The sequence below is a fragment of the Lynx rufus genome, unplaced genomic scaffold, assembly GCF_022079265.1.
Source record: "Lynx rufus isolate CCGP_SWC_20201006 ecotype Redwood Valley unplaced genomic scaffold, mLynRuf1.p SCAF_2, whole genome shotgun sequence".
Taxonomy (NCBI): domain Eukaryota; kingdom Metazoa; phylum Chordata; class Mammalia; order Carnivora; family Felidae; genus Lynx; species Lynx rufus.
Genome location: NW_025814834.1, coordinates 193,388,985 through 193,416,900, shown reverse-complemented (window position 1 = coordinate 193,416,900; position 27,916 = coordinate 193,388,985). Strand labels below are relative to the sequence as shown.

At 46.8% G+C, this 27,916-nt stretch overlaps 2 protein-coding genes across 5 annotated transcripts in view; one reads left to right on the top strand and one right to left on the bottom strand.

The window, feature by feature from the left end:
- Positions 1–1,349, top strand: CUNH1orf122 (chromosome unknown C1orf122 homolog). Of its 2 annotated transcripts, none has more exons than XM_047085333.1 (3): positions 1–78; positions 304–505; positions 749–1,349. In XM_047085333.1, the coding sequence occupies exons 2-3, from the start codon at positions 458–460 to the stop codon at positions 842–844; spliced, it is 144 nt and encodes a 47-aa protein (XP_046941289.1). In that variant the 5' UTR covers positions 1–78; positions 304–457; the 3' UTR covers positions 845–1,349. The 2 variants fall into 2 exon arrangements, with proteins under 2 accessions (XP_046941289.1, XP_046941288.1); XM_047085332.1 differs by lacking the exon at positions 1–78 and adding an exon at positions 152–211.
- Positions 1,339–27,916, bottom strand: part of MTF1 (metal regulatory transcription factor 1) — a 45,987-nt gene continuing 19,409 nt past the window's right edge. For 2 of the 3 annotated variants that reach the window (XM_047085325.1, XM_047085326.1), the window contains exons 3-11: positions 27,090–27,328; positions 26,196–26,327; positions 23,423–23,496; positions 22,829–22,965; positions 18,911–18,988; positions 12,030–12,126; positions 10,737–11,320; positions 8,380–8,443; positions 1,339–7,108 (exon numbers count right to left, since the gene is read on the bottom strand). In XM_047085325.1, coding sequence (XP_046941281.1) covers positions 6,681–7,108; positions 8,380–8,443; positions 10,737–11,320; positions 12,030–12,126; positions 18,911–18,988; positions 22,829–22,965; positions 23,423–23,496; positions 26,196–26,327; positions 27,090–27,328 — 1,833 coding nt within the window. In that variant the 3' untranslated portion in view covers positions 1,339–6,680. The remainder of the gene's footprint in view (positions 7,109–8,379; positions 8,444–10,736; positions 11,321–12,029; positions 12,127–18,910; positions 18,989–22,828; positions 22,966–23,422; positions 23,497–26,195; positions 26,328–27,089; positions 27,329–27,916) is intronic. The other variant, XM_047085328.1, reaches the window with a different exon arrangement.

Below are 27,916 nucleotides of genomic sequence, written 5' to 3'. Positions count from 1 at the left end.
GGACGGGGAAGCTCGGCCCCACCTCCACGCCGGGCACCTTAAAGGGACCGCGACCCCCAGGAGGATTGAAGGAGACCGGTGGGGACGGGGCGGGGCGCAGCCTTGCGGAGCCCTAGCGCAGCGCTGGGGAGGGGGGCGGCCGAAAGGGGGGCGGTGGTCGGGCCGCGCAGGCGGAGATGGAATGGGGCCCGGGCTCAGACTGGTCACGGGGGTGAGAGGGGGCCCGTCGGGGCGGGGGGAAGGGGCTCGGACCCCGCGCGAGCGCCGGCCCTGACCGTGTGTCTGTCGCTCTCTCCCGGGCAGGGAGGCTGCCGGCGTGGACCGTGGGAAGGCGGGGCTGGGGCTCGGCGGGAGGCCACCCCCGCAGCCGCCCCGGGATGAGCGCGCCCAGCAGCTGCTGGACGCGGTGGAGCAGCGGCAGCGGCAGCTCCTGGACACCATCGCCGCCTGCGAGGAGATGCTGCGGCAGCTGGGCCGCCGGCGCCCGGAGCCGGCTGGTGGCGGGGTCAGTGCCCACCCCGGGCTGGGCCTGGGAGGTGGGGACTGCCCCGTGGCTGGACTTGCTAAGCCCTAGCTTCCCCTGGAGGGTGGAAGAGTGTCCCCACCGCCTTACCCCCAGCCTCCTTTCATCTGGGCGAGAGGCTTTGAAAAAGTTAAGTGCTAGCCGAATGCCAAGTGGCCATATCCTTGCGGGGCCTAATCCAAGGCCTTTCCTCCCAGCCTCACTTTTCCTTTCTGTTCCAACCAGAACGTCTCAGCCAAAGCCGGAGCGCCTCCCCAGCCAGCTGTCTCCGCCCGAGGTGGCTTTCCAAAGGATGCTGGCGATGGAGCTGCGGAGCCCTGACCATCCCTGATGGGCGCCCTGACTTCTCTCCCTCCCGGGGCTGGTGGCTGGACTCTGAACAACCCCCTTCAATAAAGGGGCCAGTCTTCACCAGCAGTGGCTGGTACTTGGCTCTCGGCCTGGGGTGGCCGCTCTGCTAGCAGCTGGGTTTCACTCCCACTTCATCCTGGCTGAAGGCAGTGCTGAGCTTTGAAATGTAGCCAAGGAATACCCAGTCTGATGACCCGGATTTGGGCAAGACCAGCAGTGCTCTCCAGAGTGGTCTGACCTGCTTTGGGGGATCCAGGTGGTGTTACGTGTCCATTTCATGCTTTGGGGGCTCCTAGCCCCACCAAACACTTTTAGCAGAGCCTTGATTAAAAGGAAACCTGCAGACTCTCCTGGTGACCGACCTTTCCTTTCTGTCCCCTGAGACTCAGCTGGGGAGGGGGGAAGTGGTTGAAAATTGTCAACCATGGGTAATGTTGGGAAGAAAGGCCACAGATACTACCAGATTTAAATAAGCATTTAATTAGGATTTCATTAGTATTTAATATTGCTTTCTCAATTCCAAAAAGTTAAATTTTCACTTCTTAGCAGATATCTTAAAGTACAATATTAAGTTTATACAAAATGAGCAATTAAGCAAACACCATTATTTCACATTCTTCAAAAATACAAATTCATATTTACTCTTTTTTGGGTTTGGAGGTTTCTTCCTTTGGAAGTACTGAACCTGTAACGTTTTCATATCGCTCAGTGGAAGTCCGTTGTTCCCATGTTTCACCCTTAAATAAATTTGATAGGCTTTTACACAATCCAAATAAAACCATTTGAGATTTTAAAAACTGTCACCAAGACCTCCGGCCAATGACTGGTGTGTGTCAAAAAAGAAGGCTCTCTGTGGGTCTTGCCTTTCCTGGCCAGGAGATGGGAGCCAGAGATTCAGCAAAAACCTATTTCCAGCCACCTTCCCCAAAAGGGACTAGGAGGAGTTCACAGGGAAAGGGAACAGCCACCTTGAACTCCGACCCCCCACCCCCACATTCTCCAAAAACACAGCAAAGGATGTAGACTGTTGAATCAAACAGCGCCCTGGGGAGGCATAAGGACATGGGAGAAGGGCAAGAGAGGCCTCTGACTTGGCACCACTATGAGGATAACGAGGATATTGCAAAAAACACCCCTGGGTTTTGGTGAAAAAAGGTTTTATGAAAAATTTTCCCATAAGAAAAAGAGTAGAAACTGCATTGAGCTGAGAAAGTGACACTACATTATCACCCAATTTTTGGCCCAGCAGGCACACCACCAAAAGGGCAGTGTGTGGTTTTAAACTTTGCTTCCAGTAAAAAAGCTTGTACTATGTACACACTGACATAAGATCCAGTTTAATTTGCATTTTTCAGTGCAGACTGAGGAGAACCTCTGGAACAGGAGTAACAGTGAGAAATGCCCAAACAGTGATCATCAGCTTCCCCAAAGGTCATGAGAGGAAACATGGGACCCTCTCCCTGTCCCCCCCAAAATATGCAAGAGGAAACAGGCTAAACTGACTACCAACCAGAAATATGCAAGATTCAGCTTTGTCGCCTCCCGCCCCGCCACCCGGTATTAGGGAATGGACAATTTCCCATCTGTGTCACAGAACCATTTGCATACTGATCTGTGGAAATCCTTCTGCTTTGGCTGAAGTGTATTTCAAAACTTCTCTATTCTACAGTAGCCTGAGAATTGAAGATAAAATGGGGGCTCGGGGGAACAGGAGGGGAATGTGGGGAAAGGAAGAGAAGTCGATAAAGCAGATCAGTAACAGCTTTGTTTACTGGATTTAATGAAGGCTGGAGACCTTTTTTCTTAGAGAGCCAACATGGGCGGGCGGTGAGGGGAGCAGTAGGGAAATGGCTCGTGTTGCCCGCTCCCCCACTACCACCACCACCTCCCCAACATAGTTCAGATTGGAAAATGTAAACGCTAGCAATACTGTTGCAGTTCCACAAACCAATGGTTTCAGTGACTCCGGAGAAGTCTCTAAGATTGAAGACAACGAAACATGATTACAGATATAAAAGTCTAGAAGGTGCCAGGTTCTACCTAGGAACAACCTGTTCCTTCCTTTCAGGCATCACTTTGTAATGGTGAAGGCGGGGCAAGATGGCAAGGGACCGAGAAGTGATGAAAACGGGGCCTCAAGTCAGCAAAGGAAAACAGGACCCGCAGTTCTTCAGAGAGCCTGAGGGGGCGCCCTCGGGCACACAGGGAAGGCTTGCATAGATAGAGCAGTTGCTGAGAGTGCATAATAGTGTTTTCCCTATAGACAGCCTCACAGTACAGGGCTGATCGAGCGGAAAAACGCGGCCGGGCCAGGGCCACATGGGACAACGACCGTCAAGCTACACATATTGCACCAAGGTAAGTGCTTTTCTTTTCACACCTCAATTTAACTTTTTATTCTGAGCAAAAAATAAAACTTTGTGGAAAGTATATATATGTATATATATATATACACAAAAGAAATTGCAGCAATTGGGTTAAAGATAAAATAACCTAAAGTGCTTTTTTATTTTATTATTTCTTTAATATACCAATATGAGGTTCTGCAAACTCATCCCTCTGGACACATTCAGCATTATACAAAGTCTCTCAGGAAAACCCACCCACCCTCCATTATCCCCATCAATCCACTGCCTTGACCCTGAAGGTAAAACTCCAATCTATTCACTTTCCCAGAGGTGGGGGAGACAAGTCCCTGGCTTCTACCCAGAGACGTCTTCACACCTTAAGGCCCCTCCTGGGCTTTGTACCATGATCTCCTTCTAAGGGGGAAGGGGTGGAATTGAAAAAATGACACCAACTCGTGTCACCAAACTGGTGATGCCCCACAAGGCTGCCAGACCCTGCCAGGAGAGGCAGGGCCATCCTCCCTCAATGTCCCACCCCCCTGCTAAGGCAGTTTGGGGGTGCCAGCCGGGTTCCCACCCCCTCCTAGGTCCATGAACTCCAGTCCTTGGTGCTGACCACACCCTGCAAAGGGCAGTGGAACTGGAGATGTGCTAGTGGGAGCTGGAAGAATCCATCTACACGGTGGCAATGGCCAAGCTTACCAGGGGAAGAAAGAAAGCTTGGTTTCACCTGCCCGAAGTCTGTAGCCCTTCCCTAACCTCGCCACAGGTTCGTGCCTGGGTTTGGAAAACACACTCTTCGTGAAGGCCCGTTCTAGCTCCACTTTTGCCGGCGGCCCGCTCTCCTCCCAGATCCCTGGCACAAGAGGCCAGGCTTGCGGGAGGGGATGGGGTGGGGGGAAGAGCGCGGGAAGAGGAAGGGAAGACGGCCTGGCCTGTGGGCGAACCTGCTCTTCACAACCACTCACTGGCATTTTAAGCACATTCCTGATTTTTCAAAAGCTACTTGGCTCGGACAGTCCCGCTTGTCATTTTGAGTCACCCTCAAAAGGCAGATACTTCAACTAGAAAAATCTGTCAGCCTAAATACTGTTGTTAAGATGCTGCTTCATCACCCCCCAATCTTTGGAGAGCAGAAAAGCCACTGACCTAGGTATGCCCAACAGGAGTACAGCCCTGATTAACTCGAGAGAAGCAGTAACGAAACCACGGACACTTCCAATGGCTTTCTCTGGGTTCCTGTTTCCCACTTCAGCTCCCAGGGAACCGAATCTCGGGTGCCCCTCGGATGGATATGTTGGGGAGGTCATTCGTGCCCTCCGATAGAGCTACCTTTGGGACCCCATCATGTCGTTCTGTCAGAAGCTGTAGAGAAAACAGCGCGGCTCCTGCCTCAGAGCTTCCCCTGGGTGTGAGACCCAGAGATGGCCAAGGACAAACCATGCTCAGCAACTGGTTTCCCAGGAAGATTAACCCACTGTGGTAAACAGAAGATGCCTCCTGCCTTATCAACTTCTGCTGAGAACCCACCAGCTTTTTGGGGAGGGGAGTGCAGAAGGTCAAAAAGAAATTGATTCTCCTGCCTGGACTCCTAGAATGAGAAGCCACCAGCTGCCTGCGGGTAAAGCCCTTTTCTCCTCGTGGCAGTAACAACACTGACTACCTCTGCCCTCTTGTCCAACTGTGTCCCTGAAATTCTGTCAAAGGCAGGGCCTCTGGCTCCCAGATAAATGATCAGCTCCGGATACTGTCTTGGCTGGCCCTGAGTAATAAATAGCTCAGAGAACAGAAGAGTGACACATGCAGATCTCTTTACATTAGGTAATGGTAAAGGAAGGCAAAATTATGGCTGCTTTCTGCCTGACATTGTCGACTCAGAAGAGCAGTCCTGTTTGTGGACCCCTGTTCCCCGCTCAAGCAGGGAAGGGGGCTCTTGGAGGCTGAGGCCTAGTCCAGACCGTGGGCCAGGCCTCATTTCTGAGCTCAGTGAGGCTCGGTGAGCACTCATGACTACATTAATATAGCCGGTTGAGAGAAACTTTCCATTTTAGTGTGAATTGTATTTTAGGTTTTATTTTAAGAGGCAATGACTTGGAGCCAAAGGCAGACAGATGGATATAATTCTATACACAAATCAAAAAAAATTTTTTTCCCCATAACACAACTTAATGAAACATTCCAAATGAGAGAACTTATTGCAACATTTCAGGCTTTTTGGTGGAAGGGGGAATTTTTTTTTGTTTGTTTTGTTTTGTTTTGTTTTGTTTTACCCTGAGTAGAAGATCATCGTTTTGTGGTTTTTGTTTGCTTTTGTGTATTTGTTTAGAAATCACGTGACTAAGCTGAGCAAGTCACATCCTTCTTTGCACTGTACTAGACTGTATGCAAAATCCAGAGGGTGAGAGGTGGAGATGGGAGGGGCAAGCAAAAGCCTGGCTAGAACCTGGAACCAGGATACCTGGCCCGCCAATTACATGCCGCCTCAAAAAACACCAACAAGGACTTCCTTCTGATAAGCAAAATGCAGCTCTTCAGCTCTGAGGAAGAGAATACCATTAAAGGAAGGCAGACCACCAGCCGGCAACTGGCCACAAGCCACACGTCCACTCAAGGACAAAACAGGGATGTTCCCCAAGGAAAGTCCGCTGCGATCTGCAGGGCCTGGCAACCAACCAAGAGATAGGAAGAACAGGGAAGGCAAAAACGCCGTGACACTGTTGCCGGAGCCAGCTCCACAAACGGCGGGGACAGACAGCGGTCACCAGCTCGCCTGGGGCCGCGGCAGACGGGACATCACTGACACAGCCTCAGGCCAGGCTTTTACTACCCATTGTGCTGTAACTGGCTGCAGGACGCCACCTGCCATCACCCTGAGCTCCGCGGACACCAAGATCAAACAACAGGACCACCTGGCCCGACCCCTGTCCAGCTCGCAGCTGTCTGCTCTGCCTTTGCCACTCCCCCCTCTGACGGAGCGAGGGTCTCGCCTTCCTCGCGAGCTTCAGCCTCAGACTCAAAAGACGCACGGGGAGGAGCAACGCCCGCCACGCTGAACACTACTGCCCAGACCACAAAGTCCCCAGTGCCAGTGATGGGCAGCCTCACACGGATGGAAGCCACACCCTTTCATTTCGAATGTTTATGCATACGAGTAACCTTAATTTCCAAGTTCACATGACAATAAGCAAAAGTGACATACAGTGCAGCCAAACAGTTCATTTATAACTTAGCATTTTTTTGTTTTGTTTTTTTTTGTTTTTGTTTTTGTTTTTTTCCAAAGATCAGTTCCTTAAAATGGATGCTCCTGGGATATGACTAAAGAAAATACGTCTGAAAGGTGAGGATTTCAAACAGTAGATTTCTTCATCCTTCGAACTGCTGACCCCCCACGATGGCAGGCACCGCACCTTACGCTTCCGCTGCCCCTCTTTTCCTAGAGGTGAGTGCACGCGGCCCTTTCACTTGGAGAAGCTGGTCAGCCCCATCTCCTCCTCCCCCTGCAGTAGTGCTTCGATGGGAATCAGATTGGACGGGGTGTCCAGGCTCTGGAGGGACAAAAACTCTGACATATCCATGGCACTTAACGTTTCTGTCTGAGGGTCTGAAGGAGTCTCTGCTTGTCTGCCTTGCTCACAGGAAGAGGGTACAGCGGAGGAGGACGACAAGGGACCGGGACGTGAGGGAAAAGTCTGCGACGGTAGCTTCAGGCTGGGCCCGTCAGGAGGCTGGGGGCTCGGCTCTGCCGGGGATGGGGAAAAACAGCCCTTCCTCCTGCCCGCCGCCCGCTCCTTGGCAGAGTCCCGGCACGCGCACTGACACTGACACGCCTCCTCTTGCTTGATGATGATCACGGGAACACTGAGGCCGATCTGCTGTACAGAGCTCCCTGCGAGAGAGGCAAGAGAGACTGCTCCTCCAGTAGCCGCAGGGCAGGGGCATGACGGACGGGGATACGGAGTGGGTGAGCACTGAGTGCCACGGAAGCAGGAGTGGCGGCAAGGGAGGATGCCATGCTCCAGACTTTGTTCTGCCTGACACTCCCCATCCCCTGCAAGGCAAAGTCCCTTTTCCTTGGCCACACACACCATCTAGATGACCCTGTCTTTGCAGCCTCATTTCTGGCTGTTCGAACCCCCCTATACCCTCCACGCCAGCTACAGCAGATGCCTCCCTTTTTTCTGACATGTTCTTCAAACCTCCGGGTCTTTGCGCTCTTCCTTCTGCCTGAACTCCCCAGACCGCGCTGTTTTTCCAGAGAACTTACTCTTATTTCTGAAGACCCAGCGCACAGCCAGGCTGCCAGGCTGTGATTCCAGCAGGCTTCCGCTCGGGGCTGGCCCGAGGCCGGCTGGCACACGAGCTTCCTATCTACGTGCACAGAGCTGCTGCCTCCCTACGCACTGCTCTCCACACTGTGCGGGACTTGGGGCTTGAGTCCCGCCTGCCCGAGACCAAGCTCCACCGGGGCCTCCTGCTCGTGCTTGCACCCCCAGTCTCAGACACACAGTAGGTGGGGGGAGCACCCCTGTACACCGTCAGCCTTGCGTGCGTACCCATGCTCCCGCTCTTTGGTGCAGGTATGTGTGCTGTGCACGTGCACACTGAGATGAGACAGGCTCTGTGTGTCTCAAAAAAGCTAGAGACCCGGGGGCAGGAGAACAGAGTGCGAGTCAGGAGGCCTGAGAACTAGTGCTTTGGCTCTGCCACAAACTCACTTATGACTTTGGAGGGGTCAGTTAGTCATTTGGGGCCCCCGTTTCTTAATCTATAAAATAGCTTGAGAAAAAGGAACTTTTCGCTCTGTATGAGTCTCTGACCCAGAAGCTACTTCTTCGTTACTGTAACTAGAAAAGAGTCCAGTGAATTAACAGCTGCCCTCTTTGGCATTCACTGTGAGTCGGACTTTCTTCTGGTTACATTTAAAAGCTATATCTGAAAGGAAAGAACGGTGACCCCTTAAGGAATGTTAACTGTGGTATTTATGCCATAAACCCGCTAACTTCCAATAGCTGTGAGAAGGTGAAATACTCTAATAAACAAACAATACAATCTGACAAATTTGAGGTTTTCAAAACTGGGGCAAAGCAATAATGAGCTGTGCCTCAAGGGGCCCAGAGAGTTGACTTTCTTTTAAAGTTAACACACACAATTACATACCTGTGCTACTGGCTACTGGTACTGCAGTGGTAAAAAACACCTTCTCAACTTTAGATGCTTGCTGCTGGGAAAAAAAAAAAAAAAAAAATCACATTTACGGCCACTCAAGTATGGCAGATCTCCAAGGACCTGAAGCCTGCCCGATTATACTGGTCATCCAGAGGACAGAAAACCCTCAGTGTTCAAGGATTTTTGCACTGAGTGATGTTTTGTTTGCGCTCTGACATGAGGTCAGTGTACTGTTTGACATTCAGTGCTGACAACGCAGCCAGCTTTGTCCCCTACTATTTGGCTGTCTCCCAGCTGCCCAATCCAGTAGGTTCCGTCTGCTCAAAGGGACCAAGGTTGCTTTGCTCAAGCTGTGGTCTTCTCAAAGGGATCCCCAGGGCTAGCTTCCCTACAAGCCCTCTGCTCCCACCACTCCCCAGTACTTCTGTGAGTCTGGGAAGTTCTTTGGTCTCCTCAAAGGTCAAGCTGCATGCTAAGGACTGGCTAAGACTTCCTCTCACAGGCAGAACAGCCCCTGTGAAGGCCCCCTGCAGCATGCCATAAGCCCTGGACACAAGCCCCGTCCCTTCTCAGTTGTCGAGGTCAGAAAAGTGGCTTCACGTCTGCGTCTCAGTTTCCTCATCTGTAAAAACAGGGATGATAACCAAAGGACCCCTGCAAGGGTGAAAGGAGATGATGTACGCAGAGCCTGCGGCATGTGGTGAGCCTTCAGCAAACATTGGTTATTTACATTATTACGAGGACGACTATAAAATCATGCCCACAATTCACCCTTCCACCTTAGTTACACTTCCTGTTACATTGGCTACAGGATTTCTGCTTTCTTCAAGTCTTATCGTAAAAAGGCTTTATCTTTTATCCCTTTAAAGGAAAAAAAAAAGGTGGGGGGTGCCTCTAGGATGAGTCTAGGAGGAATGTGAAAGCTTCTGGCTGAGCTACGGGAGCTGACACTATAAAACGGCAATGGAGGGGCGCCTGGGTGGCTCATTTGGTTGAGCGTCTGACTTCAGCTCAGGTCACGATCTTGCGGTCTATGAGTTCGAGCCCCGCCTCAGGCTCTGTGCTGACAGCTCAGAGCCTAGAGCCTGATTTGGATTCTGTATCTCCCTCTCTCTCTGCTCCTCCACTGCTTGTGCTCTCTGTCTCTTAAAAAATGAATAAATGTTATAAAAATTAAAAAAAAAATCAATGGTTGCTAGGGGAAAGGGGGAGAGGGAGAAGGGATGAATTAGTAAAGCACAGGGATTTTTAGGTGCTGAATCTTCTCTGAATATTATGATGGGAGACACATGACATCATGCCTTTGTCAAAACCCACAGAATGCTGCACACAAACTGTGAGCCCTGATGTGAACTATGGACTCTAATTAGTAATAATATATCAATACTGATTCATCAGTTTAACAAATGTACCAAACTAATGCAAGATGTTACTATTAGGGCAAACTGGCAGGGAGGGACGGGTAGCCAGGGAGTGTATGGAAATTCTCTGCCCCACCTGTTCAGTAAAATCTTAAAAAAAAAAAAAAAAAGTAATCTAAAAATAATGTACAGAAGGTAATGACTGGCACATGTTAGATCCTTAATTTCAAAAAGTGCTTAGTTAGCACAGTAAGCCGTTACACGTAGTAAGGGTTCCATATACCACAGCTATTATTACCATTTTCATTGCGATTCGGCACTTTACCTACCGGTAATGCTACTCTTCTTTGGGGCATTTTAGCATCTTTAAGCAGAATGTAAGTTTTTATGAAAAAGAGATCATGGTTTCCACTTTTCTGTACCCCCAAGAGTATCATGCATGGTATCTGGTAAATACTGGGCCCTTGAAATACATTTAAGTGAATGACCACGTCATTTCCTTCATCATCGAGACCAAACACTTTTGCAGAAACTGGCTCTAGAGCAGGTCCTGGGTGCACAGACTCTCTCGCTGACTTGGCCACTGCTGTGTTTTCTACCAGACGGCGGCCCACCATTCCCTCACGTCAGTCTGACTCTGCCTTGGAGAAGAACCGCTTTCCTACATCGTTCTCGGGCCTCTGCAGTCTGTTGACTGCTGTCCTGTCCTAGAGGGTGGCATTACACTGCAGATGGAACATGTGTTCCGTGCCTGCGGCCATCCACCCGGCAGTACACGAAGGCTGCTTCTCTGCTTCCCTCCTGCAGGCATCCATCACAGCACTCCCTGGATTGATACCCCTCGATCGTGGGGAAGTGACAAGAGGCCGAATTACACGTTTCAGGGCACATACGATAACCATCTTCCTTTTGAAGTAAAAGCCTCTGAACACGTCACCCGTGTAAATACGCTTCACCCCCGGGGGTCCTTTCAGTCAGAATACTTACAATTTGTTCTTGGTTTTGCGGGGAACTGGTGGCACCATTTAATATCCATTGTAAGTTCTGTTCTCCCATGACTAGGCTGGACTGCAGGATGGCCGTGCTGGGAGTCGGGGTGATGGTTATAGTGGGATTATTAGTCAGGACAGAGTTGGCGCCCAGGGGCAGAGTCTGGACCACGGCTGGCAGGGGCTCAGTAGTACTTTGCGCTTGGGGCGGTGCTGCCACGGCTGATGCCGCCGCCGAAGCCCCAGCAACAACAGAAAGTCCTGGGACGATGGGCTGTGGGGCCTGGGGGTGCGGAAGAAACTCTCGATGATTAGCAGCAAACTGTGTGCTGTGGGGAACAGGCACTTCTGGAGGTTGTAAGAGAGCAGAGGGGTTGCCAAATGCAGCTTGCTGGGAACCAGTTCCTAGGGAGGGAGCAGGCGGAGGAGCAGACGGTGCTGAGGCTGGTAGTAGAGGCTGGGGTGGCTCGGAGATGCCGGGCTGCAGTACAAGCGGAAGAGATAAAGATGCTGAATTTCCTGTGGGTGGCGGAACATCACTGACTGACTCTGCATCACCATTAAAACTTTCAATCAAGGCAGCTGGCAAGAAAAAGAAATAGAAAGATATATACATATCCCAAGCCTTACATGAGCCACAAAAACACAGTCATTATGGCGACACCAAAGGCAGCTGAAGTCCGTCAGAGCCAGTACCTTCATTGCTAGAAGGCTGGCTTTCTGTTTTCATTTCGTGACCACTCTGCTCAAAGCACCAGGCTTCTCACTTTCTAAATGTGAAGAGCTAGTATAGCTTTTATCATTAAAAAAAAAAAAGTATCCTAAGGCTTTTCTGGAAGAGACTGGACATCCTTTTTTGGCAAAACCAGTGAACACACTTTCTGACTACCGTGAAAGCTTCAGGGACAGATTTTCATTCAAACACAGAATGATCTATGCATCTGATGCTGTTTGTGGATCCTGCCCACTCACGAGCACAGTATCGCATCAGAAAAAGAAACAGCTCCGAGCTCTCCTCGGTTTTGAAAGCCAACGAGAGCTTTTAGAGAAGGAGACCCCTTCTTCTGAAGGTCTAGGGACAGTAGGCCCTCAAGTGGACTCTTGCTGAGGGAAGGAGAGGAAAAGATGGGTTGAACAAAAGGCCCACACTTCCCTGACCCCTCGCCAAATGCACACTTTGTTCAAAGGAACTGAACTACAACTTCCCCGTGCCTGCATGGGTGTGTCAACGAGTGGGGACTCCCTTGCCCCGTGCTGAGAGCTACTCAGGAAGAGAGTCTGTGAAACAAACCTGTCTGCTGAGGATCTTCCTGAATTGCCGGATCATCTGAATTCTGGAACATTGATTCAAAGATGATTGCTGGTGAAATTGTGCTGAGGTCCTGGCCCTGTGATTGATGGACAGAGACAAAGATGGGAGACTTGTCACCCTGAGGCAACTCTTCACTGTGAGAACACACAGCAACAGAACTAGAATGATCTTTTTTGATATGCTTCTTGTTTCTAACTTCTCCTTTCCAAGGTGACGAAGATTTCCCTAAACCTCAGACACTAAAGATTTGTGTCCTCAAATACCCAAAAACAGAAGCCAGTGGGGCGCCTGGGTGGCTCAGTTGGTTGAACATCTGACTGTTGATATAGGCTCAGGTCATGATCCCTGGTCATAGGATCGAGCCCTGCATTGGGCTCCACACTGAACATGAAGCCTTGCTTAGGATTCTCTCTCTCTCTCTCTCCCTCTCACACCCCCACTCCCTACCCCTCTCCCCAGCTCATGCTCTCTCTCTCTCAAATTTAAAAAGAAAAACAGGGTCGCCTGGGTGGCTCAGTCGGTTAAGTGTCTGACTTCGGCTCACATCATGATGTGGTTTGTGAGTTTGGGTCCCATGCTGGGCTCTGTGCTGACAGCTTAGAGCCTGGAGCCTGCTTTGGATTCTGTGTCTCCCTCTCTTTCTGCCCCTCCCCTGCTCACATGCTGTCTCTCTCTCTCTCTGAAAAGTAAATAAACATTAATAAAATTTTTTAAATTAAATTAAAAAAAAAAACAGGAGTCAGAAAACTATGACTTGTAGGCTGAATGCCTGTTTTTGTAAATAAAGTTTTACAGATGCATGCTTGTTCATTTATTGTCTATGCTGCTTTCATGGTCTGACGGCAGAGTTGAGCTATGTCAGAGACTCTATGGTTTGCAAAGCCAAAAATATTTACTATCTGGCTCCCCCCCCCACCAAAAAAAAAAAGTTTCTGGCCCCCTGCTCTAAAAGAAGACCAAATCTTTCCTAAAAATGGGATTGTATTCTATCCATTACCTGCAACCTGCTTTTCTCATGTAATAATAATATATTGTGAATATCCTTCAAGGTCATTACATAACATCTATGATATTCTAGTATGTACACATGGTAACGAATTAAACAGTATAAAGAAACTTTTCATGAGAGGCAATAGTGATTGCCTTATATTCACTACTGTTTGTCACTGCAAGTTTCTTTGTAATTAAGAATTAAGAAAATGTCAGGCATTTTAGGAAAGATAAAATGGGGGGAGCATATAATGCCCTGAGGGTCTGACTCCTGATAGGCACCAAATAAAAATGGCCACGCTCAGGCTTCTCTTTGGTTAAGGAGGGTAGAGGGGCAGCAATTCTTTCGTCTCCAGTCTACCTCCACCCCACATTTTGTAGGGCAGAAGTGACAGAGGCAACCGCCTCCAGGAGTGTGGGCAGGTGACAGAAGTGAACCAAGGGTGGCGGGGACTTTGGCAAACTGGAGACTATGCACGCCAGTCACCTAAAGGGCTTCAGAGGAATGCTGCCCTGTGATATTCAGACTGGGGATTTCCAGGGCTCAAAAATGGTCTGAAATGCGGATTTTTATGTGAAATCCACCGATTTGTAGCTAAAAGCAAGTAACTGAAAACAAAACACTGTATAGACCAAACAAAACCCATCTTTGGGCCATATTTTGTGTCAGTGCCAACTTGTGTTTAAAGGTCATTTGGCAACAACTCTGCTTCTGGGTGGGGGGGTGGGGATCACTCTGGGTCCCGGGACATGTCATGAGTGGAACTGTCCAGCAGTCTAGAGGTCCTCAGAAATGAAACTGCCCATTTGATTCAGAGGGGCCAATTATTCTAGCATGATTCCATCAACTGGAAGAGGAGTAATTCCGAATGCCTGCATGACAGACGCTGAAGGCAAAAACCCACACAAAGCCTCCTGCTTCCAGTCCAGAGAGAGTTAAGAATCATGGGCCAGTTGGAAAATAGCATGGAGGTTCCTCAAAAAGTTAAAAATAGAACTACTCTATGACCCAGCAATTGCACTACTAGGTGTTTACCCAAAGGATACAAAAATACAGATTTGAAGGGGTATATGCACCCTGATATATATTTATAGCAGCACTATCAACAACAGCCAAACTGAAAAGAGCCCAAAGGTCCATCAACTGATGAATGGATAAAGAAGATGTGGTATAGGGGCGCCTGGATGGCTCCATCAGTTGAGCACCCAACTCTTGATTTTGGCTTAATTAAGGTCATGATCCCAGGGTTGTGGGATCAAGCCCCACGTCAGGCTCCATGCTGAGCATGGGGTCTGCTTGGGACTTTCTCTTTCTCACTCTCTTAAAAAAAAAAAAGATGTAGTATGTATATATGTATATCTACAATGGAATATCACTCAGCCATCAAAAAGAACGAAATCTTGCCATTTGCAACACCGTGGATGGAGCTAGAGTGTATTATGCTAAGCGAAATTAGTCAGAGAAAGACAAATACAAATCCCATATGATTTCACTCATGTGTAGAATTTAAGAAAAAAAAAAACAGATGAACAAATGGGAAGGGGAAAAAAAAGACAGCCAGGGAAGCAAACCATAAGACACTCTTAAAGACAGAGAACTGAGGGTTGATGGAAGAAGGTAGGCAGGGGAGGGGCTGAATGAATGACGAACATTAAGGAGGGCATTTGTTGGGATGAGCACTGGGTGTTACATGTAAGTGACAAATCATTAAATTCTACTTCTGAAACCAATTATTACACTATACATGTTAACTAGAATTTATTTATTTGTTAAAAAAAAATAAAAATTTGGAAACAACAACAACCAAAAGAATCACAGGCCAAGACAGCGGCCTTCAAACTCTTTATCATGATGCCATGAGGCAAAGTAAGAAATACATCTTATACATACACAAGTACATCCTTCACGTTCCATACTTATCCGTATGTATAACTGAAACAAGTCTACGAAACGAGGCTTATCCTTACTACGTGCAATGTCTTCTGATACTGTCTATTGTGCTGATGCCCTTAAAATGCTGATCCTAAACCCCTATTTTATAACCCAATAAAGAGGCGCAACCCAGTTTGTAAAGTAGTGGGCTGACAACTCCTATAAGCTCTGCAGCTTCCTCATGGTGGTTTGGTTTTACCTGTTTTCAAATTATCAGCAGTAACATTGTTAAAAAGGAATAAGCCCGTATGGCTCCAAAAGATGAGGCACAAGAATGTTCACAGCAGCAGTATTATGATGGCTCCAAACTAGAAACTATCCAAATACCCAAGGGAAGTAGAAAAAAACAATTGTGGTACATTCACTTAGTGCAATACTGTTCACCAGTGAGAACAAGTGATCTGCAACAAATGCAGACTCGCTTCTTCAACATAATGTTGCAAGAAGGCAGCCAGCACAAACCAGTATGACTGGCATGATTCCAAGTATACACAGCACAACAACAGGTAAAAATCCATCTCAGGTTATTAGTTGGGACAGTGGTTATCTTTTTTTTTTTTTTAAAGCTTTTAATTTTTTTTAATGTTTTTATTTATTTTTGAGACAGAGAGAAACAGCATGAGCAGTGGAGGGGCAGACACAGAATGTGAAGCAGGCTCCAGGCTCTGAGCTGTCAGCACAGAATCGAACTCACGGACTGTGAGATCATGACCTGAGCTGAAGTCGGAGGCTTAACCGACTGAGCCCTGGGACAGTGGTTATCTTTAGGGAGAGGTCATAGTTGTTGGCGGCATGGAGGGTGGGGAGCTTCCGGGGAAACTGGGAATGTTCTGTTTCTTGATTTGCATGTTGGTTACGTGGATGGGATGAATTGTGATCATTCATTAAGCTAATCATTTGTGATTAGATGCACTTTTCTGTACTAATTATACTTCAAAAACAAGTCTTTTAAATTAAAACAAAACAAAACAAAACCAACAAAAACAAAACAAAAGGAAAAAAAAAAAAAAGGGAAAAAGCAAAGTGCTGAAAGGACCTGTGACTGAGCCACTGCCAGTCTTCAGGGCACATACCCTGGGGGCAGAGTAAGTTCGAGCAGCTCCCCAAAGTTGAGGAGACCAGAACAGGCTAAGCCTCTGGGGCCTGGCACAGAGAGACAAAGGACACTGGGAGATGTATGGGATCAGGATGGATCCTGAAGCTCAGGTGCCAGGAGGCCCTGAGGGCCACTGCCTAGCGGCTTCACCCCTCCTGTACCAAAAGATCTGAGTAAAGCACAGCTCACTTCCAGGATGCACATATGCATGTGACTGCCCAGAAACCCATAAAAGGATGATTTCGTTAAAATGTATATTTGATATTAATAGTGCATAATTTTTTTAAAGCAAAATCAATTCTATTACTTCAAGGAATTGTGGCCTTAGAATGAAAGACTAAACATGAGAATATTTCTAATTCTGGATAAATGGTGGGTGGTGAGGGCACCATATATAACTTGACCCCCCAAGGACAGAGTCTCTCTCTTGCTGATGTAAACTGTGGTAGAAAAAGCTGCCCCCCACCCCCCCGCCTTTTTTTTTTTTTACAAGTACGTATGTTCCCTCACACTAGAATACCTCACCCAATGACCCCAGGGCTCCAGAAAGCTCTTTAGTCATTTGTCATGGCCCTGGCCAGGGAGTGGACTCCCAAACCATTTAATACAATCTGAGATTAAAGAGAGATTATACCCAGAAATCGTAGGTTCCATAACTCAGAGGGCATCGAGGCCATCCAGTATAGAAACTGCATTTAGAGTATCAGCCCTGAAATGTGAATACGCATAAAAATCATATGAAGTACTTATTTAATGCTTTTCTTCGTTCTTCAGATTGGTTAATTTCTATTGATCCATCTCCAATTTAACTGAGTCTTTCTTCTGTCATTTCCAATTTGCTATTAAGCCCAACCAGTAAATTTTTTATTCCAGATACATTTTCAGTTCCAGAATTTCCACTTGGTACATTCTGTAAGTTTCTATTTCTCTGCTGAGATTTCCTCTTTATTCAATTATTACAAGCATATTCCTTTACGTCCTTCACCATATTTGAGCTACTTAAGAATTCTTGTATACTGGGGCACTTGGCTGGCTCAGTTGGTAGACTATGAGGCTCCTGATCTTGGGGTCGTGAGCGTAAGCCCCACTCGGGTGTAGAGATCACTTAATAAACTTAAAAAAAAAAATCTTTATCTACTAATTCTAACGTCTGACTCATTTTGGCATTGGTCTCCACAGAGTACCTTCCTCCCTTAAGTAGGGGTAATGTTTTCCTTTTTCTTCTTATGTTCACCCATTTTGGATTACCCTGGACAATCCAAATGATATGTTATAGAGACTCTGGATTCTGTTCCACTTCCTGGAAGAGTGTGTTTGTTTTCTTGAATATTCTGTTGATTTGGCTGTGCTCTAACTGCAAACTGCTGTCTTCCTTGCAGGCGACAGCAGCTGCAATCTATGCCCAGCCTTCGCTGGGCTGCTTAGGGTCTGTCTCACGCATGTACAGCTCAGGGGTCAACTAGAGATGCGAACAGAGTTTATACATGGCACGTGGGGCTCCCACTTTCTGACTCTTTCCTTTCTAGGTCGTCCCCAGGCACTTTCCAGGTGCTGCTGTGAGAGCTGTGAACTCTGTCCTCTGCTTATTCAAGACAGTGAGACTGAATGTTTACTGAGTTTTAGCCCCCTTGTTTGGTGTCAACTGGGTCTTGCCCCAAGGCTGATAAGCTGTAAAACTTGAAAACCTACTCAGTGCCTTTGCTGCTGTCCAAGTGGCTCCTTCTTCCAAGCGTTACCTCTGCCTGTTTGGAATGCTCTTTGGTGCCTTCAAATAGTTGTTTTTGATAATTTGCCCAGCATATATATATATTTGTTTTCTACGGGAGGCTTAGTCTGTTAAGAGCAGCTCTACCATTACCAGGAGAACCCAAGCCTTGGGGTGTTTATATAAAAATGCAGAGTCAGATACCATTCCCAGAGGAACTGATGAAGTAGGCCTGGGGTGAGGCCCAAGAAACTACATTGTCACAAGCACTGCAAATGACTCCACTGACCATACTGTGAGAAACAGCACACATTTCATGGCATTGCTGAGCCTTCCAGTCTCTGTTCAGATACTTCCTATCACATTGATTCCTTCTTATTATGCATATACTCCTAGAAAATCTAACGTGAGCAATGTTTATTTACCGCAGGAAAACAACAAACAATGCACACGTAACAACCAGTGTTGGTGACAGAGTAAAGCACAGACCCTCCCAAAGGAGCATCAGCTCAGGCTTAATGCAGTGGCCTGCAAGGGACATCACGGAGCCATGGGAATGGCAGGGAAATGCCGAACAGAGGGAACTGGAGCAATCAGATCAAGAGACGGCAGGGTTGTCTTTCAGAGGAGGGCTTCTAGACAGAGTCCCCTGCAGGAACCCAATGCGGTGAGCTCAAGGTGAGAAAAAGACGGACTCAGGTCAGACCAGCAGGGCTTGAGAAAGTCTAGAAACTGGAATTCCGGCTCCCCCTTCCAGTAGACTAATTTTAAGCTCCATAAGGACAGACCACACCTACTCTCTTACCACTACAAGCTCAGCACCAGCACACTGCCTGATGGAATAGGCACTCAATAAATTATTTGCTAAATGAATAAAAGGAAGAAATTTTCTGGGGCCAGAGGTTATCAATGGAGTGATGTGGGTCAAAAGGCATTAGACATCAGAGACAGCAAACCCCTCCCATTGGGGCTCTATCAGGAAATAAAACCCCAAACAAAGGAGCCCGAAGTGGTCAGTAATTGAACACAACTACATCTGAAGACTTCAAAGACTGGCCTCCTTCGATGTTCCCACCAAAGGGAGTGCTCAATTCTTGAACTTATATGTCTCACACCCGTATCACAGGTGCACTTACTGTAGTAGAATTTTCTCGAAGTTCAGAATCTGTGGACAGAAGGCTCAAGTCACTCAGACAAAGCGACTGATTTGTATCCTGTGAAAGAGAAAATATTCTAATTGAGTAAAAAGCCAAAAAAAATCAGGATTTGTAGTAGCATAGCATGGAATACAACACTTGACTCTAATGTCCCTACGGTCCCAAATGTCTAGATTTGTTACCTGGAGAGGCATAAACCATCCAAAGCAAGAGCTATGTGAATTATTTCAGTTTTTTAAATCCTGATATTCTTAGAAGAACCTATTATATTTCTTAAAGATGGCTAATAAAGAGCTTAAGAATTATCTCATGACTCAAGCTCCAGAGTTAACAAAAGCTGTGATAATACAAAATCAGTTATTTGTAGAACTGATCTTATCATTTACAAAGCAATTTCACATGACCTCATCTGCTCTTCATATACACTCGTGAAGTTTTATTTTATATTCCCGTTTTAAATGTGAGAAAATTAATGCTAAGTCTGGCAGTGAACAGTCCAAAATCACACAGCTAATTAGAAGAACACAAACCCAGTTTTTCTGATGGGAAGTCCAGCTTCCACTGTACCACTGGATCCCCAGTATCTCAGGGATTCTTACTCAGAGCAGTACGTACTGAGGATTTACTTTTCAAATACGACAGCCTAGGCTAACTCTCAACTCTGGATTCCTAGAACGCCAGCTGCAACTCACACACCTTAAGCAGTAACCCTGCTTACCTCATGGATGAGATGTTCCCATTCATGCAAGCATTTGACAAATATTCACTGAGCACCTATTATGCATTAGGCACTGTCCCAGGCCCAGGGATACAATAATGAACAAAACAAGATACCTGTCACCATTCAGCTTATAGTCTAGTTGGGGCAGGGGGGTGGAGAGTGACAAAAAATGCAAAGAAATGTATAGAATAGAAGATGCTGCTGAGTGCTGTGGAGGGTAAAGGGAATAGAGAATGCTGGGGTAGGAGTTGCTGTTTCATTAGATCAGGGGAGGCCTCTCAGATAAACTGGCATGAGGAGATCCTGGCATTTGAGAAGGAAAGAGCGTGTGGGCCATGCACATATCCGTGGAGTTCCAAGCAGAGCATACAGCAAGTACAAAGGCCCAGAGGCAGGAACGGGCTTCCCTTGTTCAAGGCACCACGAGGAGGACAGTACGGCTACAGTGAGAGGAAGAGAAGTACATCAGGCCAGAGAAGGGACCAGACTGGAGTGTATAAGGCCCTGCGGGCCACTGTAAAGATTTTGACTTCTGCTGTAAGTGATACAAGAAGCTACTGGAGGCTCATGAGCAGAGGACAGACATTATTTGCCTTATGGTTTAGAAAGATTGCTCTGGGTGAAATATGTAGACGAGTCTGTGGCAGGGCAGAGTGGGAGTTGGGAGAGGAGGAAAGGTGTGAGGAAGTCCGCTTAGCGGTTACTGCAGTGATCCAGACAAAAGATGACAGTGGCCTGAATGCAGTCATCAGAAGTGATCAGATTCTACATATATTCTCATGGTAGACTTGAAAGACTCTGCTGGTAGAGATGGGGTATGGTGGGGGGGGCGGGGGGAGAGGTATCAAGAACGACTCCAAGATTTTTGTCCTTGCCACTAAAAAAACCAGAGGTGCCATTTACCAAGGTGGGGAAAACCGCAGGAGGAGCAGGTTTGGACATACCAGATTTGAGAAGACAGAGGAGATCTGGGTTGAAGAGGGAGGCTGCATAGATAGATCTCCCTCAACTAACGGTGCAGCTATGTCCTGATAGTCGAAAATGCATTGAACACCTAAACTTCCAAACATCACAGCTTAGCCGAGCCTACCTGAAATGCACTCAGAACACTTACATTAGCCTACAGTGGGCAAAATGATCTACCACAAAGCTGATTTCGTAATAAAGTGCTGAGTAGCTCATGTAATTGATTGAATACTGTAGTGACAGGGAAAAACACAGACCAGTTGTATGGGTCTGGAATAGCTATAAGTGTTATCAGTTATTTACCTTTGTGATCACGGGGCTGATGGGGGTGTGGGGGGTGTGGCTTGGTTCCACTGCCCAGCATGACAAGAGAGGATGATATGGCCCACAATAAGACCAGGAAAAGATCCAAATCAAAATTCAAAGTATGGTTTCTACTGAATGCATATTGCTTTTTGTACATGTAAAGTCAAACCATCCTAAGTGAGAATTGTCTGTACAAGTCTAGAGTTGAGGAAGAGATCCAGGCTGGAGATCTATATTTAGGACTCAAAGGCAATCTAGATGGCATTGAGAGCCTGAGACGAGAGGAGTTTCCCTTCACTGGGGAGTGAGCTGTGATCCAGAGAAGACGAGACCTGAGCACCGTCCACTGGGTTAAAGCGTCCCTGGATTATCACACAAATGCTGATCGCAACTTAATGCATGCAGCTTAGTAGACAAAGACTCTCAGATCTCAATATTTTTATCTGGTTTCACAGATGAAGAAACTGAGGCACAAAGATGCCATTTGCCTAATGGATCAGCAGTGGAGCTTGGATCTGAATTCAGGCAGCTGAGCTCCAGCGGCTGCAGCCCTCACAATAAAGTCATTTTGCCTCTTACAAGAGAGGGGTCAAGAACCAGGCTCTGGAATCAGACTATAATTATAAACCTATAATTACCATTTCATTATTTCATTTCTCCTTGCCTCAAGTTTCTTTATCAGTAATGTAGGGATAGTAACAGTATTGACCTCACAGAGCTCTTGTGAGATAATATAAAAACATATAAAAACACTTGGCACAGTATTTGGCACATGGTAAACACTCAATAAATGTTAGTTACTATTACTAATAAAATAAAGGAGCAGAGTCCATGTGAAGGGATCCTTTGCTGTTTAAAAATTGAAAACCACAGAATTAAAGTATGCTGTCTCTCCCCCAAATCAAAATTTATTACCTACTTTAAGTAAAAAATCTCATTATTCAAAAGGGGGTCAGTGTGCTTCAGTTTCTTTATCTATGAAATAGTAAGATAATAATAACGCTCACTTCCTAGGTTTAAAAGACATCGTAAGTGCCCAATAGCACATTAGAAGTAAAAACGATAAATTTCTCCCGGCACCTCTCTGCAATGGAGCTACAGAGGAGAGGGAAATATGGTGGAGGCCTGGCAAAGAATGGACAGACTGTCTAAAACTCTGCAGAGGCATGTTCTGTGGTTCAGCACCCACCGTCAGTGGCTTTCAAACCTTCTGGCCCGTGGACGATTCAAAGGGGCAAAAAAACCATCCAGACTGCCTGGTTCTCCAATGACAGATTAAATAGGTGTGTGAAGCAAAAGCGTAACTTGTGTCTCCAACTTAAGTAGAGATGTGCCATTTCACAGACATGAATGAGAAAATAACACCCTTTTAGAGCATCCGGCTGACCCTCTGGAAGCCATTCTGAGACCTCTGGTTTTTTTTTTTTTTTTTTTTTTTTCAACGTTTATTTATTTTTGGGACAGAGAGAGACAGAGCATGAACGGGGGAGGGGCAGAGAGAGAGGGAGACACAGAATCGGAAACAGGCTCCAGGCTCTGAGCCATCAGCCCAGAGCCTGACGCGGGGCTCGAACTCACGGACCGCGAGATCGTGACCTGGCTGAAGTCGGACGCTTAACCGACTGCGCCACCCAGGCGCCCCATGAGACCTCTGGTTTTAAGACACCTCTTGGACCAAACCTGATGGGAAGGAGGCAGAGCTGAATCAAAAGCTGAGGCACAGGGCACCCTGGGGAAATCTCTGGCTGACACCATCCCAACACAAGACACAGATCTTGACCCTGATTTCTTCCCTCTCACTGACAGATACATAAGAAGACATTTTGACCTTTTATTTTGATACACAAACAATCACTGCTGTTCCGTGTTGCCTAGATGGAAACAAGAGACAAAACACTGCGCACCTCTGATCCATTGTGATTTGGAAGTGCATTGTATGAGTGTCCTTTGTTATCGTGACCTTTCATGTGACTTTTGAGACTGTATTGAGTGCTGAATGTTTTCTCACAGCCATTACTGGGGCAGAAAAAGGGTCTTTCACCTGCAAGAATGACAAGTAGTGTTAGTATTACCATAAAGTCATTGTACTGGTTTGAGACATCTACTTTTCCCTAATAGAGGGAAGTAAATATTCTCATGAGGGTTCAGGTCATAGTCGCCACGAGTTGGACAGAATACATGTTGACCATCTCAGCCCTAAAACTTAATGTACAGCAAAAATGGCCTTCTCCTGGCAACCTTAAAGAGAAGATTAGTACCCGCCCCCCCCCGCAAGGTTCTTTTTTTGAGAATCTCTGTACTGGTTTCATTTCTTAAGGCTGGATTTTGGAGTCCAATCTTAGGTCCTTTACCTCTGAAAGAAACTCAAACATTATAGGCAAAGGCTACGCTGATTAGGCTTCCTTCTTCTACAAAGCTCTACAGGTCTCGACAGAAATGCAGATATTTACTGGTCTGATGAAGATTCAAATAAAAAGTAAAAATTAGTCTACACTCACCAGTATGTGTGCGGACGTGGGTTTTAAGGTGGTGGCTTGCTGCAAATGCTTTCCCACAGCCATCATGATCACACCTAAGTACGTTGTTTAAGCAAAGAGAAACAGCAGTCATTGGGTAAACAGATCTCTATCTTCAACATCTCTTATAAATACAAGCTCAACCTAAAACAAACGTTCAGAACACTGCGATCCGATACAGGAAATTGGTTTCTGAGATGGGAATGAAGACAAATCACTGGAAAAGGTGACAAATCTGGGAACAGAGGGGACTGACGGCCCAGGATAAACATTTCCTGTCCTCCAAGTCACATGTTGAGAGCTCTGAAACTAAAAGCCTTTTGATGACTTACTGAACAGAATTCTATTGACGATCAGAGCCGATATGAAAAATCTACTGCCAGTGGAATACCAGGAATATCGATAGCACGTACAGAGGCTCTCATACAGGCATGAAGCCTACAATATAGCACTAAGACAAGATCAGTCCCGACTACATTGACTGTATAATATAAGGTGTAGTGGCCGTAATGACTATTTATAATCTTCAGTGTCAAGATCCACTTCTTTCTCTTCTACTTTCTTGATAACCAAAGCTAGAAGCAATCTTCCCCTCCTGAGAACTTCTGAGGCATTTATCTATGTGCTTCTTTTATGGCATCTGTTGTTTCCATTCTTATTTTATCTCTATGTGTATCCATTTGTTATCGGTTCTCTTAGATTATACACTCTTTGAGGGTGGGGTCCACGTAGTTCTTTACATCTGCCATAGTTCTTGCACACAGCAGGTATTCAATAATAACTTTTTAAAAAATTTTTTAAAATCTTTATTTATTTTTGAAGGAGACAGAGACAGAGAGTGAGCGGGAGAGGAGCAGAGAGAGAGGGAGACACAGAATCCGAAGCAGGCTCCAGGCTCGGAACTGTCAGCACAGAGCCCGAAGCAGGACTTGAACCCACCGACCGTGAGATCGTGACCTGAGCTGAAGTCAGACGCTCAACTGACTGAGCCACCCAGGTGCCTCAGTAACTTTTTTTTTTTTAAGTTTATTTATTTTGAGAGAGAGAGCGTGCACAAGCAGGGAAGAGCAGAGAGAGAGAGGGACAGAGAGAGAATCCCAAGCAGGCTCCGTGCCATCAGAGTGGAATCCCATGCAGGGCTCTATCTCACGAACTGTGAGACCATGACTTGAGCCGAAACTAAGAGTCAAATGCTTAACCAACTGAGCCACCCAGGCACCCCAATAACTATTTATATGAATAAATGAATGCATTTTCTTGTAAGCCAAAGTATTTAATTTCCTTAAAAAGAAAGTTTCTCTGGAGCATTTTACTTTTTAATTATATATAATCATTGTGCCTAAAGTCCCATCTAATATTCAAGAAAAATTAACAGTTTTTTTTTTTTTTTTTCAACGTTTATTTATTTTTGGGACAGAGAGAGACAGAGCATGAACGGGGGAGGGGCAGAGAGAGAGGGAGACACAGAATCGGAAGCAGGCTCCAGGCTCTGAGCCATCAGCCCAGAGTCTGATGCGGGGCTCGAACTCACGGACCGCGAGATCGTGACCTGGCTGAAGTCGGACGCTTAACCGACTGCGCCACCCAGGCGCCCCAAAAATTAACAGTTTTAATCATCACAAAAATACATGTGATTGAATAGAAATCAGAGTCCCCCACTATGGGGGAAAGAAGTAACCCAAGCTTCACAGAACCTGGTGAGTAACCAACTAGAATCTAAATACTTCTGCTTTTACAGGCGCCTAGTAGGTAGAGCATGGAACTCTTGACCTCGGAGTTATGAGCTCAAGCTCCACATTGGGTATACAGCTTACCTACCACCTAAATAAAAAATTCTCTTGCTTTGGGGCACCTGGGTGGCTCAGTCGATTAAGCATCTGACTCCTGACATCCGCTCAGGTGGTGATCTCTCGGTCATGAGATTAAGCCCCGCATCAAGCTCTGCTCTGAACACAGAGCCTGCCTGGGATTCTCTCTCTCTCTACCCCTCCCCTGTTTGCATGCATGCTCTCTCTCAAAATAAATAAATGATCTTTAAAAGAAATACTCTAGCTTTTTATTTATTTGTAGAACCATGCTATGTGCTATGAGCAGAGAAGAAAGTAGATGATACAAGTCCTTCCTGCAAGCTTATACATTTACACGTGGATGTATTAAATACACATATGTGCACAAATATATAGAGATAGAAATATACAGACAAAAACGGATGCTCCTATATGTTTGTGTATACACACACATATTACAAAGCAACTAAGGTAACAGAATAAAATACCTGCCCCGCTAGCCTAAGCACTCTTACCCCTCATCTCCTCCTCCTCTCCCCACCTCGATTTTTAGGTAGCTATCCCTTCCCCTGTGCTCAAAGTCTTCTGAGCACCTCAGTCTTGTAAGCTTTCCACTTACCTGTGGTTCTTTCCCACCAGACTAAGTTCTCAAGAGAAAAGAGTGGATCTCAGTATTTCTCTAGCACTGATAAAAGTGCCTCCCACGTAAGCGAGTTTCAACAAATGCTTCTTGAAAACAAAGGAAAAGCAGGAGGCAGAAAGGCCATTGTCCGAGTCTGGAGTAAGGATGCTCTTAGAAGCCACTGCTCCCCCTCCGGCATGCAGCTGGTCATAGCCATGCCGGGGAGAGCCAACACCCCCAAAGAACTAGCGTGGGGAGTTTTCCTTCTGCTTTGAAAAATGTGAGGGGACATCGAGACACCCAGCTGAAACACGGTCAGTGACAAACAGAAAACAGTAAGACTTACCGAAATGGCTTTTCTCCTGTATGGGTTCGAATGTGCTTCCTCAGATCGCTGAGTGTGGTGAAGTACTTGCTGCAGCCTTCAGATTCACAGTTAAACGTTTTCCCTGTGTGAAGCCGCTGATGTGCTTTCAGCCTGCAAGATATGCCGGAGAACACTTCCCGTTGTCATTGGCATCATATGCTACAGAGCCTCTGACCCATGTCAGCTCAATGTGCTTCTGGATCCAGTGCAGAAGAATTTGGGATCCAAAATTTTTTGCTCGGAGAGAAATCCAGAGAAGTCCACAGCAGAGTGGTAGGAGTGTGCCTCTGCCACCAGACTGCCTGGGACTCAAATCCTGGTCCTACTTCCTACTAGATGGGGGGCCTTGAACCAGTTCTAAAACCTCTCTATGCTTCCACTTACTTACAACTGCTGTGAGGATTAGCACACAGAACAGTGCTGAGCACAACGAATGCTTCACAAGTGTTAGCTATTGCTACGTCTGTTATTTTAGACCCAAGGTTGAAGACTAATACAAGTCTCCTGACACAAACAGTGTGAAAGAGAACTGGCCAATGAGTGGTAGAAAAAAGTTAGCTTCAAAGTGAGGAAGGAAAGAAGGTGACAGAAGCCTTAGTACCAAGATCCTGAGCCAAGGGGACATATTAGGCCCAGTATTAAAATCCCCATACCAGTATGCCACTCCAGGAAATACAAATCTAAACACAAATGTACTATCCTGTTTCACCAACCCAATATATGCCGATCTTTAAGTAAAAAGATCCCCCAGCGAATTTTAGACAGGTGAGCCCAGCCATGCTCTTTCAAGCCCTGGAAGTGCATATCTGTGCAGGACAAGGAGAGGGCTCTGCCATCACAAAGTCAGGGTCAAAGGGTGGAGAGGAGGCTGACCTGTACAGAGTGTTGAACGCCTTCTCACAGCCCTGTACGTCGCACTCAAATGGCTTCTCCTTCGTGTGCACTCGCACGTGGATCCTGAGGCTGTAGGAGGTGAGGAAGGCCTTGCCGCAGCCCTCCTGATTACAGACAAAGGTGTACTCTCCCCGGTGAGTCTTCTGGTGGGTGCGCAGGTTGCCCGCTGTGCTGTAGGTGCGGGGACAGCCCTCGAATGTGCACTGGTACCGCTTTACCTGGCGCACAAAGGACACCTCATCAACAGGGCGAAAGAGCTGCCCAGGGCCCTGCTCTCCCCCAGAGTCTGCCTCCCCAGGAGATGTGGACGACACACAGAGGTTTGTACCGTCAACACAGAAAACGGCCTCTAACAACAAAGCGGGGAAATCTTCCTGTTGATCAGATCACTTCTGAACAACAAATAACAAGTCACGGGCACGAGATGAACTTGTAGGTACGTGAATACTCTCAATGAATAGAAGGAGGGGGTTTCCACACTCTAGTACACATCTGGCCTCTAAAGGTGGGCCTCCACTGTTACAGTTACCTATACTGAAACACCACTTTGGCTCTGTCTTAAGGCTTGATTAAACACCCTGCCCTATGGCACCCCACCCTGACTGGAACCGGCCAACGTTAAAGTGAGTCTGAAATATCCTAATATTGATATACTCAGTCATCCAGCATTATTTCCCCAGCGTGATTTCCAGTCTATGAAATGAAAATACTGTACCATGGAGTTCTTGGAGTATTTGCTGGTATGACATTTCTCAAAATGCCAGCCTCTCGGTTTCACTTTCACCACCAAGCTTCTAGAAAGGGTG

Excerpts from the sequence above, each read along its gene's own strand:
- CUNH1orf122 (XM_047085332.1), top strand. The coding sequence starts at position 177 with ATGGAATGGGGCCCGGGCTCAGACTGGTCACGGGG. Across the intron at positions 212-303 it reads GGCTCAGACTGGTCACGGGG|GGAGGCTGCCGGCGTGGACC; the intron begins GTGAGAGGGGGC and ends TCTCCCGGGCAG. Across the intron at positions 506-748 it reads CGGAGCCGGCTGGTGGCGGG|AACGTCTCAGCCAAAGCCGG; the intron begins GTCAGTGCCCAC and ends TGTTCCAACCAG.